This window comes from Nannospalax galili, unplaced genomic scaffold (assembly GCF_000622305.1).
Source record: "Nannospalax galili isolate Female #2095 unplaced genomic scaffold, S.galili_v1.0 scaffold104, whole genome shotgun sequence".
Lineage (NCBI taxonomy): Eukaryota > Metazoa > Chordata > Mammalia > Rodentia > Spalacidae > Nannospalax > Nannospalax galili.
The window spans coordinates 2,139,765-2,155,409 of record NW_008353596.1 but is presented as its reverse complement, the minus strand read 5'-3'; the positions used below and the strand labels follow the sequence as shown (position 1 = coordinate 2,155,409).

Here is a 15,645-nt window from a genome sequence, read left to right as displayed (position 1 = left end):
GATTAAAGGCGTGTGCCACCACGCCCAGCTAGAATCATATCTTTTAAATAGATGGATCATTAAGAAATCATTTGCACATTTCTATGTATAAATATTACTTGCCGCTCAAGATGGAATTTGCATTAATTTTATAAATGTCAGTACTGAGAAAATTTGTTCATATACAAGTGAAAGTTGTTATACTCATTTTTTTTGAGACAGTATCTTGCTATGTAGAGCCTTTTTTTCTTCCTTCCTCCCCTTTTCTCTCTCTCTCTCTCTCTCTCTCTCTCTCTCTCTCTCTCTCTCTCTCTCCCTAGCTGGCCTGGAACTCACCATATAGTCTAGGCTGGCCTTGAACGCAAAGAAATTCATCCTCTTTTGTAATGCTTTAAGATTAAAAAGAAAATTATGTGTGTGGGAGGGGTTCTGTGCATATGTCTACAGAAGGCCAAGGTATGGGATCCCCTGGAGCTTGAGTTACATCCCAGAGCTGAAGTTACAGGCAGTTATGAGCTGCCTGATGTGGGTGCTGGGAATTGAACACAGGTGTTTGCAAGAATAGTATGTGCTCTTAACTGCTGAATCATCTCTCCAATCCTTGAAAGTTGTCTTACAGCAACATTACACCTTTTGAGAGTCTAAGTCATTATGCCAAAAATTAAGTAGTAATCTATTAGCCAAATTATTATTGCTATTTTTTTGAGGTAAGATCTTGTGATGTTGTGTAGGCTGGTCTCAGACTCCCAGGCTCAAACAATCCTCTGCGTTAGTCTTCCAAGCAGCCAGAACTACTGGTGTGTACCACCACATCCAGTTATTCTTACTTTAAATTTCATTAAGACTCAATTTGATTCTCCTCCAATGTTGCTGACAACAAAGTATCAGAAACCATTCGACTAGTGACATGACAGGATTTTGTTTTGAGATGGGGATCTCACTATGTTGCCTAGGCTGGCATGAAACGTATCAGTGATCCTCCTGTCTCAACCTCTCAAGTAGCTGTATGTGTGTGCTACCACATCCTCTTAGAAGACCTGAAACTGTAGCTACTAGATTAGCCTACCTTTTTTTGTGAAGCTTACCAAAGTGCCTTTTCCAAGATTTCCTTTCTTGTCTCTTCTCCTCTCCTCTTCATTTCTGTTTTTGTGGTGTTGAGAATCAAACCCATGACCTCTCATTTCCCATTTATTAGGACTTATTAAATGATTATTAATTATATTTGTACAGCAGAAACAATCATGTATGTTTACTAATTCATCCTTTGTTCTATCAGTTACTTTTGTGCTGCTGTGATAAAATAGCATGATCAGAATTGATTTAGGAAGAAAGTTTATTTTGGCTTATGGTTCCAGAGGGAGAGTCCATAATGGTAGGGGAGACATGACAACAGGGGGCCAGAGCAGGAAGCTAAAAGATCATCTCAACTGCAAATAGGAAGCAGAGAAGAAGAACAGGAAGTGCGGTGAGGCTATGTGCTCTCAAAGCCTGTCTCCAGTGACATGTTTCCTCCAGTAAGACTCCATGTCCTAAAAACTCCATAACCTCCCCAAACAGTACCACCAACTGGGTGCCAAGTATTCAAATACATGAACCTAGGCTGGAGGGATAGCTGGGCTGTTAAAGCCTCAGGCTAACAACCACAAAAATCAAATGCATGAGCCTATGGAGGACATTTCTCATTCAAACCACCATATTCTACCATCCCCTTTATTGGTATTGCTAGGAGTGGAACCCTGGGCCTCATGTATAACACTGTCTAGCATAATCAGAGTGCATGTGTGGACTCCCTTGCAGCTTCTTAGGGCTTTGTGATTGAGCACTGGCCAATGAACAGTGAGCAAGAATGCTGTGCTTCTAAAATATGGTAGTTATTACTTAGGGAGCCTGCCCTGCAGGTGTCTCTTCTTTGTAATATTACAGATCAGAGTTTCCAAATTATGCAACATTAAGATAAGGGTTAGCTTACCTACAGTGGATGTCACATGAACAAGATTTGTGTACTAAGGGGGATGCTTCCCATGCGTAGTAACTCAGTATTAAATTATTTGCCTAGGCTGTTTCTCTGGATTCTGTCCCTCTATGTTTCTGCTTAGGATGGGTTTGTCCACCAGAGATTTGTGGACAGGATGGGGAGCATTGGAAGGAAGCATCAGTCATTCCATAGTGTGTGCATATTGTCATTGATCTGCTGAGGCTGGACTTGCAATTCCCAAAACTTCCTTTGAGCTTCTCTCTGCTTTTCTGACTTGGTATATTGGGCTCTGTGACAAAGGCTAAGCCTCTGCATGGCACCCACCCCTACAAAAGCAGAGGCAATACACACAGGCACAGTGTACCATTGCATACTTATCTCTTCCTCACTACCCCTCTCTGAGATCCAGCGTGGACTGTGAAGAAGAGCACTTAGTATGACCAGACACATAAAGTCAGCTCTTTGTTTAAAAAAAATCACTTAATACACTCTTGTTGATTTTTTTTTATTTAAAAATGTATTTATTTTGGGGCTGGAGAGATGGCTCAGTGGTTAAGAGCACCTACTGCTCTTCCAGAACACCTGAGTTTAGTTCCCCAGCACCCACATCAGGTGACTCACAATGGTTTGCAATACCAGCTCCAAAAAGATTCAATGCCTCTGGCCTCCGTGGGCATCCACATGCACATGCCCACATACATATATACACACATTAAAAAGTATATTTATTTTGTGTTTGTATATATGTAGGTGTGTATGTCCTCTGTGTGTGTGTGTGTGTGTGTGTGTAGAGGACAATTTGCAGGAGTCTATTCTCTCCTTCCACCTGGTGGATCTTGGGAATACAACTCAGGTTGTTGGGTTTGGCAGCATGGACCATTACACACTGAACCATCTCGCTGACCCCTGATTTATTCTCTTTTTTTTTGAGACAGGGTCTTGAACTCACTATGTAGCTGAGGAAGGTGAGGATGGCCTTGAACTTTTAACTCTCTTGCTTCTGCCTCCCCAGTGCTGGGATTATGGGCATGTGTCACCCCACCTCTGACTGAGTTTTGATGGATACACAGGGCTAGTTTGCTACTGTGGCATAGTGGGTTCTAGACAACCTTCTGTCTTATTTGGCAGTGTCTTATTTAACGTAAGCTCAAAGAAAGTTTGGAAAATACAAATTTCAGTTTCACTGTGTATTTGCCAATAAATTGAAAAAGTTTTTGCATTTGTGCTTTAAAAAGTATTTTTCTAAAAATACGGGTGTGGTGGTGTACACCTTTAACTCCAGCACTTGGGAGGCAGAGGCAGTCAATCTCTGTGAGATCAAGGCTAGCCTGGTCTCTATAGTGAGTTCCAGGTCAGCTTGGGCTGCAGGGAAACTGTCTCAAAACGACCAAAAAAAAAAAAAAACCAAAACCAAAAAACCCTCCAAAAGAACAAAAACCAACTCCGCCCCCCAACAACGTATTTTTCTAACAGTTGTGGAACTAAAGATTGAACTCACCTTATACCCATTATTGGCAAGGTTACTCTTCACCAGTCAGCCAAATTAAGACCCTGTCTTTCTGACAATTATTATTATTATTTTTTGATTCTATAGATGGATAAAGATAGAAGCTGGTCATATGGATAAAATAGGTTTTTAAAATCATTTCTACTGTCTTACTAACTGTCTCTTATTGGTTTCATAAAATGTTACTTGGAAATGTTCTGAATCAAACTCTTTAATCTCCCTTCCTCTAATATATTGGAATTTAGAAAATTTATCATGGAACAAAATATACTGTTTTAAAATGCCACTCATGAGTATCTTCAACAGTAGTTTTAAGAAGGGAAAGTCATGGAGCTCAGGGAATGAATGGATCATGGGTAAGAACACTTATTGTGTAAGAGGATTTGAGTTTGAATCCCCAGCACCCTTGTAAAAGCCAGGGAGAGCCGGGAGCATCTGTAACCCCAATGTCAAGGGGATCCCAGGAGCTCACTGGCCAGTCAGCCTAGCTGAAAACAGTGAACTTCAAATTCAGAGCGAGACCCTGTCTCAAAAAGTAAGGTGGAGAGCAACAGAGGAAGACACCTGATGACCTACTGTGGCTTCCATGTGTTGTGTATACACCCATACACACATGTGGCTATAACTCTCTCTCTCTCTCTCTCTCTCTCTCTCTCCACAAAATAAATAATATAAACAACCAAAAAAGGAAAGTCCTATAATAAGTTTGTGTTATTTTGATTAAAGGTGGTCTCATATAGTCCAGTATGAGTTGGCTCCCCCTATACCACACCTCTATTAGTTATCTATAGCCACGTGACATCTTCTGCACAGCTTAAAAAGGACAAACATGATTTCACAGTTTCTGACAGTCAGGAACCCAATAGTGGCAAATTCTAATCAAGTCTGTTGAAGTGGCACAGGTCAAGGCTGGGTAAGCTGGAACCCTACTGAGGTGCCACTGAACATAACAGGGAGATACCGACAGATATTAAGAGGCAGAGAGGGAGATGGAGATGAAGCAGGAGAGGGAGCACACCTGAGGGACAGCTTTGTAAGCCATTTACTGCCTTAGGCCACCAAAGCAAGAGGAAAAGGAAGTGACTGGAGGCAGGATTGGAAGTCCCCTCATTCTGCTGTGCTAATGTTCTCTGCTGACAAAGTGAAATCAATCTCATTTGCTCCAGCATCTCAAAATACGTCAAGGATGGATGGGTTTGGAGCTGATGCTAAAAGGCACACATATGGGCTGCTGCAGAAAAATGAACATATATGACTGTGGAGTGCAACCCTAGACCCCTTTGTGTCACCTGTGGCATATGCCCCTTTCTGTCACTGTACAATGTAAACACTTCTGATGTCTATTAGGGCCTCAGTGTTGTCCTAAAGGTCATGGATCTGTACCAACCTCTTCATTGTTGTTCTAAAAATATTTTATTATTTTTATTTTGTGTCTTGCCTGCACATGTGTAAGTGCACCCATGTAGTGTAATGCTTGAGGGAGGTCAGAAGAGAGCGTCAGATTCTCCTGGAACTGGGAGTTATGGATGGTTATAAGTCACCATGCGAGCACTGGGAATCAAACTGGATCCTCTGCAAGAGCAGCCAGTGTACTTAACTGCTGGGTCATCTCTCCAGCCCCGCAACCTCTTTACTGTTAGCACGTCTTGCAAGCCTTGGTGGGAAGCTGTCTGAAGATCTGGGAGGAAACTGCCTTAAGACTTTCTGTCTTTGTCTATGAGCAGATCTGATCACCAGGTGGCATCAAACCTGAAGCAATAAAAATATCTGAGGGGGCTGGTGAGAGATGGCTTAGTAGTTAAGAACACTGGTTGTTCTTGCAGAAGACCCGGGTTCGAATCCCAACGCCCACATGGCAGCCAACAACTGTCCATAACTCCAGTCCCAGGGGATCCAACAGCCTCTTTTGACCTCTGTGGGCACTGCACGACACGGGTACATACACGTAAAATAAAAATAAATAAATTAAAAAAATACTATGTAGACCAGGTTGGCCTTGAACTCAAGAGGTCTGCTGCCTCTCTGCCTCCCAAGTGCTGGGATTAAAGGTGTACACCACCACGCCCAGCATAAACATGAATTTTTAATCTCTCAGAGCTTTTGGAATTTGAGCCAATATTATTGTTTTTCTTTTGAGGAGGCAGATGACTTCAACAGAAGGGCAGAAACTCTGTGATACTCTATTGTTCCTACTCCAGAAAGGGGTTGCAAACTCAAATGTCTATGAATTTACACTCAGATGAGAAGCATGCATAGGGTGATGGTTTGCATGTCCCATCAAAGCTCCTGTTGAATTCGATCCCCACTGTGAGGGGTGAGCTGCTTGGGTCATTGAGGCCTTCTGCTTTCATAAATTATTTAATCCCTTCATGGATTCGTGGGTTACTGAAGGAGTTGCTTGGCTGTGAAAGTGAACTTTCTCTAGCTTGCCCTATCTTGCCAAGTGATACCCTTTGTTTGCCATGACCCAATAGAAAATCCTCACTGATGCCAAGTAGATGCTGCACCATGCTCTTGCCATGCTCTAAATAGACCTCTTTATAAGTCATCCATTCTCAGGTATTCTGGTATAGCAGCAGAAAATGGACTGTGACACATATAAGACAACAAGGAGTGGGGGCTGGAGAGATGGCTCAGTGGTTAAGAGCACTGGCTGCTCTTGCAGAGGACCTGAGTCCAGTTCCCAGCTGCAACACAGATTTAAAATGTGAAAAAAAAATTTTTTTTTTTTTGTCTTTTTGACAGAGGGTCTCCTTGTAGCCCCAGCAGGCCTGGAACTCTTTATGTAGACCAGGCTGGCCTTGAACTCACAGAGATCCACCTTCCTCGGCCTCCTGAGTGCTGGGATTAAAGGCGTGTACCACCACACCCAGCAAAATGTGAAATTTTTTAAAGATTTATTTTTTAATTACGCATATATGTCTATATGAGGGTAGTGCACATGAGTGCAGGTGCCTGGAGAGGCCAGAAAAGGGTTTTGGATTCCCAGTGGAGTTACAGTTATAAGTAGTCTGATGTGGATGCTGGGAACTGAATTCAGGTTCTCTTCAAGAGCAGTACATGCCCTTAACTGCTAAATCAGCTCTCTAGCACCCTCTTCCCCTAAAATGTGAAACACTTGCTAATTAACTAATCAATTCATTTTTATTTATTGTTTTTGAGACAGGGTCTCACTATGTGGCCCTGGCTGGCCTGAAATTTGATATGTAGATCAGGCTGGCCTTGCATTCACAGAGATCCATTTACTTCTGCCTCCCAAGTAGTGGGATTAAAAGCATGTGCTACCATGTCTGGCAAATCAATTTATATTTGAAGTGCTGTGGATTGAACCCAGGACCTTGCATGTTAGGTAAATGCTAATGTTTAAAGACAATGAACATAGCCAGGTGTGATGGCACATGCACACCTTTCATCTTTCATCCTAGCACTTGGGGGCAGAGGCTGGCAGATCTCTGTGAGTTCAAGGCCAGCCTGGTCTGCATAGTGAGTTCTAGGCCAGCTGGGGCTACAGGGGACCCTGTCTCAAAAAGACCAACAAACAAAACAAAATGAAAAAAAACAATGAACATGATGGTGTAAGATAACATGCAGGAGAAGTTCATAAGCAGCATGTGACCTCTATGTGTCCCCTGTGTACTATATACCCGATGTGCTGGGACTTTCAAAGTCTTAGCTAGCTATTACATAGGTGGACTCTATTGAAATATGACTCTCTGTATTCACATCCTTGCCTAGAACCTTCCCACACTTAACTGTGGGCTTGTTCATATGACTTGCTTTGGCCACTGGGGCAGGAGCAAGTATGGTGCAATTAAAGTTTGATAAGAATTTGTTGATGGGCTTGTCCTTTGCTAAGCCACCCTTTAGAGGCTTGAATGATAAGAAGCCAATGGAAAAGAGACACCCTAGAGGATGAGAAATCATTTTGAATGAGTTTTCCATGTGTAACCTCATGTTGGTCCAGATGAGCTTGGTTAACCCATGCAGTAGTTGGTTAACCAGTTATTCTAAGCTACTAAGTCTAGCAATGGTTTGTTAAGTAGCAACAGGTAACTGAAATGGGTTGTTTAATCTTACTTTGTTTTACTACCAACTGTCCCAAGTCCAGATAGGCAAAAGGGTCTGGTGAAATTCAGACAAGTCAGTGATATCACCAATTCTGAGTTTTTTTGGTTGCTTTTCTTTGTATTCTCTCTGCTTGTCACCAGATAGACTATGAAATTTCAAATTCTAACTGCAAGGAACTTATACTATGCCCTAAATGCATACAAATAACTGTAATACCTTAGTCTTTGGAAATGGAAAGAATACTAAGTTGTCCAGTCTCTTCACTTTCCAGGGGCAGAAAATTCAAAAACACTTGAGAAGGAAAACAGCAGCCTCTGACATTTGGAAGTAGGCTTGATAATCAGCCAGGCCCTAATATTACTTGACAATTGCCTGAGACTGGCCCTTACAGCCAGGCCTTCTGTTCTGTAAAACTAAACAGCTTCACAGAACATCAACATCTGGTAAGGCCATACTGCAACCTAGATGGAGCAAGACAAAAACAAGTCCACTCTGTAATCATGTGTGAATACAGATGAAACATAAACATTAAGACACACACATACAAAGACTCAACACCCTAATCTGACTGGTAGAAAAGGCTGCCACCAATTACAGCTTTAGCCTCAATCTATTATTTTCTTCCCTCAGATAAGATGGAGATGTCCAATTATAGAATTACTCCCACTTCCTGACAGCATCTACTCCAGAGCTTTCTTGAATCCTCTTGTGCATTACCTAAGGTCTCTTACTGAGAAGCCCATGATTTGTCATGATGGGTGTTCTTTCCTACTCCAACCAGACATAAACCCATCTTGTTCAACTGTATCAGTGTGTTTCTGGAAGATTCTGGTTAGAGGGTACCGACAGACTTGGTGAAAGTCACAGGGTTGGAGGCAGGGTCCACTAGAAGTCTCCAGTTGTGTTCACAGCACCTATTAGTCTTGGTTAACACCTGCTTTCACTGCACTAAAATTTTAGAACAAGGGCTTCGCCTGTCATGTTGAAAGTTGACTCCCCAGTGTTTATGGCAGTACTCAGGAGAAGCTGGATGCTAAAATAAATAAATAATAAATAAATAAGTAAATAAATAAATGTTTTCTGAACCAACGAGTAAGAGAGCTCAATTTACAGACTCTTCATCTCTCAGCTCCTCCCAGTCAAGTGTAGTGTACGGTCAGCAGATCTCCATATACCTGGTTTCCTAACTCAGTCTCCAAACTCCTCGGTCCTGGGCTGTCCATCCTCTTGGCACTTGCTTCCCTCCCTTGTCTGTGTCCTGTGGCTCGCGGACCCCATCCCACACCTCCTAACGCACCTGGAACCCCCCAGTCTCCACCACCTGCCCCTACCAACAGCTACACACCGGGTACCGCAGCACAGCTACCTAGGCGGCCGGTGAGCGCTGTGGGCAGCCACCGCGCATGTGCGGAAATCGGTCGCACAGAAAGATCTCTGACAAGTAAGGAGTTGCCTTGGAGTTTCCGTCCGGATCTACCTTAGCACCCTTGGGCTGCCAGGAAGTGGGGAGAAACCAGCCGGAAGGAGAACTCGCGCGCGGGGTTTTCTGGGACAAGTAGTCGCAGCGCTCGCGAGGCTCTACTGCAAGCAATCCCTAAATTCTCCTGCACTTCCTGCACTCCCAGGCCGGAGCTCCGTACGGCGTACACCCTTGCTTGGGCCCTTCGGGAGAGTGGGCCGGGCGGCTTCTTGATCCCACAAGGCCGCGCAAGCCGCGGCGGCTGCCGGGAGTTGTAGTTCTCTCTGTGCGTCCTGCGTCCGCCGAGGAAGAGGGCGGAGCTGCCGGCGGCCCGGGCGGGCTGGCAGCTAGAGTCGGTGCGAGAGCCGCCTCCGCTGCTGCCGCTGCCGCTGCCTCCTCCGCCCGGGCCGTTCGTTGCTGCGCGGGGAGAGCGAGGCGGGGCCGCCAGGGCCGCCATGGAGCCCGACTCGGTGATTGAGGACAAGACCATCGAGCTCATGGTGAGTGCGGCCCGCGAGCCCTCCGTTCTTCCGGCCGGCCGGGGGCCTGCCCACCTCCGCGTCCGCCAGGCCGGCCCTCGCTGCCCACGGCCCGACCAGGCCGGTCCCCTCCTGCGGTGGCCTGGCCCAGCGCGGCGCCGGCCCGGCCCACGGCCGCCCCTCCCCGGCGAACTCTGGCCGGTCTCGGGCGACCCTCCCAGGTTCCTGAGGGACCCTCGGATCACACTCGCCTGAGCATCGCATTCTCTTCTTAGAAGGGAATATTTTTCTTGTTTCTTCCCTGTGTTTCTTCGGCTGGGCCCGCATAGCGCTCCTCAGCCGCTCTCAGGCCGAATGTGATGGTGGTGGGAGGGAGTCGGAGACCGGTTCCGGCCGCTTCGGCCTCGGTGTCCGGGGGTGGGGGGGTGCTTAGCACCCTTTCCCCAAACTCCGGCTCTGTGGATGCCGACTGAGGCCTTACAGGGCTGGGATGCTAGGATGCCCTCGGGTTTGAGGCTGAGAGGAGAAGGCCCCTTTTTTCTGGGCCCCCGTGGTGTCGGGCTCCTTGGACAAAGGGTTTCTTACCCTGCGGGAGGGATGTTTGTATAGCCAGGCCCCAGGTACTCTGGATTCCATCCCCCAGGAAAGGGAAACCGTAACTTTACGGTTTGGGAAATGAGGGAGAAGGGGGGAGGGGGTCGCCCTCAATACTACCATCAGTGCTTTCATCTTGGGGAAAAAAAAAAGAATTTTTGGTTTCCAGAGAAGCGATGATCACTTTTCTATTAGAAATCATTGATAGCTACATTGGTCAGGTCTCCCTGGTCCACGGACACCCCATAACTTCTTTCCGACCTAGGACTTGGTGCCTGAAGGGTCTTTTGGAAACAGGACCGTGAGTGAGTGGTTAGTGAAAGTGAAGAATTTGCTAATTAGTGTAAGAAATAAAATATGGCTGGTATTACCTGCCAATTTGAGCTTGAGGGAAATCAAACCCGACTCTCCGGAGGAAGTCGGCCTCTGCAAATGGACAGGCACAGGGTTTTCTTCCTGTGGAAACCTTGACAGTTTCTTTGTATCTCTGCTAACACAGTGACAACTTCTGTCTACCCCAGGATTGAGAGGAAAGGTGAAAGAAACCGTTTTAACCTAGCGAAATGTTTTCTCGCCAGATTTTTCTCCAATGTGAAAATGTTTATTGAGTCAGTGATTCCACTGGGTAGGGTTGGTGACATCAGAGCCACTTCCCCCATTTAATGCTATAAATAATAAATGGTGACACTGAAAGTCTGTTGGATAGCTACATGGTTTCTGTGGGCAATGTTATTCCGGGAGTTGAGATACATGCTTGAAAAAAAATGGAAGTGATAGCGTAAATATGGAGGTAGCTTAATATTTGCTGTCCTTTGCACAATTTTCAGAGCTGGAGTTGCTGAACGTTAGGGGTGGGTGAGTGAGGGAAACTTTAAAATCAGGAGGAAAAACTTTCTAGTATCTGATTTGTGTGTGTGTTGTGTGTGGTTGTTTTCAAAGGGATTCTGTCACTTGTGGGGTTTTGATCTTACTAATGTTTCCTTTTCAGCATCAAACTGTTGACTCCAATAATTTGGGCAACTTTTGTAGTAGATTGTTTTGGCAAAATATAAAATTAACTTATTTATGTATTGTATGTACAGTGTACATACCATGTGGAGGTCAGAGGACAGCTTTGCGGAATCAGTTTTCTACTTCCACCTTTATATGGGATTTAGGGATTGAACTGAATGTGTCTAGGCTTTTGGCAAGTGACTTTCCCTGCTGAACCATCTTACTGCTCCCTGTTTTTGTAAGATACCTTAAAGAGCATGATACATAGTCCATCTTCTTATATCTGCTTACAGTGTGGTTATATTGAAAAGGTGTGTGGTCCATACACCTGTTCTGCTTTTCTTCACATTCACTGAAAGAAACAACCAAAGTGTCTTCATTTTTAAAAGAATTAGAAGAAATACTGTTAATCCAAGGCACAGCCCTTGAGCATATGACTAGAGAAAGACTCATTGGCTCAAATTTCCCAAAGTTATATAACTTTCTATGCTTGTAACCTGAAAAGGTTTGAGTTTTAGGGCTCCCAGTGGTAAAGCACATTCTTAGCATCCTTGAAGCCCTGTGGGATTGTTTGCATTTTATGTAGTACTATTTTATGTAGTCATTAATTTGAAGACACACCCAACTGAGGACATTATAAATTGAATTTTAGGCCAGGCATGGTGGCTCATGCCTTTAATCCCAGCGCTCGGGAGGCAGAGGCAGGTGGATCTCTGTGAGTTCAAGGCCAGTCAGGTCTACATGGTGAGTTCCAGGCCATCTGGGGCTACAGAGAAACCCTGTCTCAAAAAAAAATTGAATTTTACTGTAGCGTTCTTAGAAATTTAATAGTAAAATTTTACCAATTATGATCAATTTAAAATGTTTTTAAAGGATTTTTTTTTGGGGGGGGTCTTTTTGAGACAGGGTCTCCCTGTAGCCCCAGCTGTCCTGGAACTCACTATGTAGACCACGCTGGCCTTGAACTCACAGAGATCACTTACCTCTGCCCCCTGAGTGCTGGGATTAAAGGTGTGCACTACCACACCCGGCTTTTTTAAGGATTTTTCTCTCTACTCTCTTTTTTTTTTTTTTTTTTTGGTCTTTTTGAGACAGGGTCTCCCTGTAGCCCCAGTTGTCCTGGAACTCACTATGTAGACCAGGCTGGCCTTGAACTCACAGAGATCCGCCTGCCTCTGCCTTCCAAGTGCTGGGACTACAGGTGTGTGCCACCACGCCCGGCTACACTCTTTTTAAAAAATTTTTATTATTTTTATTTTATGTGTATGCGTGCATTGCTTGCATGTAGGTAAGTGCACCCATGTTGTGCAATGTCCGTGGAGGACAGAAGAGGCTGTTGGATCCCCTGGGACTGGAGTTATGGACAGTTGTTAGCTGCCATGTGGGTACTAGGATTTGAACCTGGGTCTTCTGCAAGAACAGCCAATGTTCTTAACTGCTGAGCCATCTCTCCAGCCCCTAGTTTATACTCTTAGACCACCTTTTTCATAACTATAGGCATTTATTTTAACATAGTAAATACAGCAAGTGCTTAGCCATTGATGAAGTCTGGGATCAAAGGAAGGAATGGTAATGTTTCAAAATCTAGCTGCATATGACTTTTTGTATTCATTGCATTTAAATTAGTTTCCAGAAGTCAGTTAAAACTATTTTTAATATTGACCTCAAACTAACATGATTGAAGGAGGAGAAGGGGTTAAAACTGCAAGAACAGTCAGTGTTCTTAACCTCTGAGCCATCTCTCCGGCCCCTATTTTTTTTTTTTTTTTAATAAAACAGATTTTCACTATGTAGCCCTGGCTGTCTTGAAACTTGCCATGTTGACCAGGCTAGCTTTGTACTCACAAAGATCTGCCTGCCTCTGTTTCCCAAGTGCTGGGATTAAAGCTACACAACACCACAACCAGCCACTTTATGATTTAGTACTCCCTGAGGCATGGGTCTACAAAAGTGTTTCTGTCTTTAACACTCTGCACAGGATTCAGACTTTAATAAAGATCAGGAATGCTTTTTCTCCTCCTCTCTCCACTGTCTCCTGCCTCTCCCCTCTCTCTCCCCCTTCCCCTTTTCTTACTCTCTTCTGTCCCTCTCTCCCTGCCTGTCTCCCTTGCTGAAGCTGGCCTTGAACTCACAGTCTTTCTGCCTCCACATTCCAGGTGCTGGGATAACTGGCTCATGCGCTACTCTCAGCAGACTATAAATGAATGCTTAAGAAATTTTTTAAAAACAATTTTTATGTGTATGAATGTTTTGCCAGCATTATATGTAAGTATACCATATGTGTGCCTGGTGCCCACAGAGGCCAGAAGAGGGCGTCCAATACCCTGGAACTGGATTTAAGAATAGGTGTTAGCTGTTGTGTGGGTGCCAGGAACCAAACCTGTGTCCTAGAAGAGCAGTGAGTGCTTTTAACTACTGAACCATCTTTCCAGTCCTTATAAATGATCTCTTGATTGAGACAACTATATTTACAGTTGCTGAGTGTGAGTACTTTACCATATGGCTTTCACTGCTTTATATTGGCTTTACTACTTTGGACCTATTTTTCAAACTTCTGGCTTGTAACAATCAGTGTTCTTAGAAGAGTAGTGATCCATTTTGGAAATATGCAAAGTTTAACCAAGTAATGTCTAGTTTGGAGAATTTCACTGGAAAGAATGCAAACTGCATTGTGTATCACATTTATTATCTATTGAGTTGGGAACATGACTTGATATCAGTCACTCATTAGAAAGCACTTACTGGAGCTGCTAATTGAGAGTGAAAGATGGTTAGTTCTTCCCCTAAGAAGATAGCAGAAATTGATGTTAAAAGTTTAAGGACAGAGGCTGGTAAGATGACTCAATGGGTAAAGGCAGTTGCCACCAAGCCTGACCACCAGAGTTTGATCCCTGGGACCCACATGGTAGAAGGAGGTAACAAACAACTGAAAATTGTCCTCTGACCTGCACATGTGGGTGCTCATACACGTACGCATATAACACACACAAAATAAATAAGTAATTATTTTTTAATGTTTAGTGATGATAATCATGTGTCACGGGTGTGAGCAGAACTGTTCCCTCCTTACACAATTAATGGACAACTTATACTCTGTTATTAGCTGTTGAAAGATTCCCCACTGCTAAGTGACCTTATGTGAGTCATTTCCTTTCTGCTTTAGCTCTTAGATGGATAAAGTAATGTAGATTAAAGTATGTTGGTCCTCATTAAGAAAGTGTGACAATGCTGATGTTAGAGCTGTTGAAGCACAGCCAGGCCACAGCTAAGGTGACGAAAGAAACAGATAAGATAGATGATTGCTAATTTTTCTCTTTGATTCGTTTTTTTCTTCCTTCCTGTCTTTGACTAAGAGAGGCAAGTAGGGTCGTTTAATGAGTCTATCCAGAAATTGGATCTTTGTTACTGCCACTTGCCCGCATATATTGCTAGTGGCTGCTAACTTACCAATGTGATTGATTAAATAGATGCAGGTTTCAGTAGGTTCCTAATGAAATAAACCACATGTATATTTACAGGCCTCTTTGACCTGTTGAAAGAGGCTGTGGCTCCAATATATAAATGGCTGCTTGTGGATTTGCAGAGGGCTAAACGCCCTCTCAAGATGTGACAAGGATCACCATTCCTGCACTGGTCTTGGCCCTTTTTGCCCCAGCTGCTGTGGTCTGTCCACCCTGTAAACAGAGCTAGCCCAGGACACTCACTAGGCCATTAATGTAGATTCCTAGACTAGCACATATGTCCTTCTGAGTCGTGCTGTTTGGGTCTATTGAATGCTAGAAACCATTTTCTGCTTGGCCTCTCTGGGATCCTGGAGAAAGGAAGCACTTCCAGGCCTACTGATTGTACTTTGGTTTTTCTTCGGATCCCAGTCTCCCTCTGGTTTTTCTTCCCACTTTCTTCACTTCTGTATGCCTGCTGGAGTTTGGAGGGCCATGGGCCTACAAATTCTGCTCATATTTTCCTGTGTCAGCTCTGTATAAAATGCCCTAAGCCCATTTATTGAAGGCTGTTGCTGTTTACTGAAAGGGCTCCATCCCTGAGCCCCTGGCCAAATTGGCTTAGTCCACACCTCAGCAATCTTCTGCTTGTGCCTAGGAAACATAATTGATGGTACCTCTTCAATGTCACTTGTGTTATGGTGGCAGATACCATCTTGTTTGGATATGTGGCCCTACTTCCATGAGGTGATCCTCAAATGAAATGAGTGAATTCTGGCATTTGTATTATCTGGTAGTACATAGCATGTCCTGTGCTGTACTTGCTTGCTTGTGTCCTCCATTAAATGGTAAAGTGTTCTTGGGAAGAGATGAGCCTTATTTGTTTTCCTCTGGCACAGAGCCCTTTCACATTGTACTTCTGCAGTGTGTTACAAACTGTACTCCTTCAGTGGGCTTCACGCAGTGTGTTCCTGCAGTGTGTCACATACACTGTACTCCTGCAGTGGGATCCATGCAGTGTGCTCCTGCGGTGTGGTTCATGCACAGTAGTCTCTTGTGGTTATTCATTAAGTGCTGATAGTTTTCATAGGTGTTGCCTTTATCTTAGTCAACTTCATTTCTGGAAAATTCCATGTGTTACTAATTCTCAA

At 44.2% G+C, this 15,645-nt stretch overlaps 1 protein-coding gene across 7 annotated transcripts in view; it reads left to right on the top strand.

Moving 5' to 3' along the window:
• Positions 1-9,219: 9,219 nt before the first annotated feature.
• Fbxw11 (F-box and WD repeat domain containing 11) overlaps positions 9,220-15,645 on the top strand; it is a 141,163-nt gene continuing 134,737 nt past the window's right edge. For 2 of the 7 annotated variants that reach the window (XM_008850760.3, XM_008850763.3), the window contains exon 1: positions 9,224-9,488. In XM_008850760.3, coding sequence (XP_008848982.1) covers positions 9,444-9,488 — 45 coding nt within the window. In that variant the 5' untranslated portion in view covers positions 9,224-9,443. Of the gene's footprint in view, positions 9,489-15,645 lie in introns of all 7 variants that reach the window. The other 5 variants (XM_029554860.1, XM_008850758.3, XM_017802641.2 and 2 more) reach the window with 3 other exon arrangements.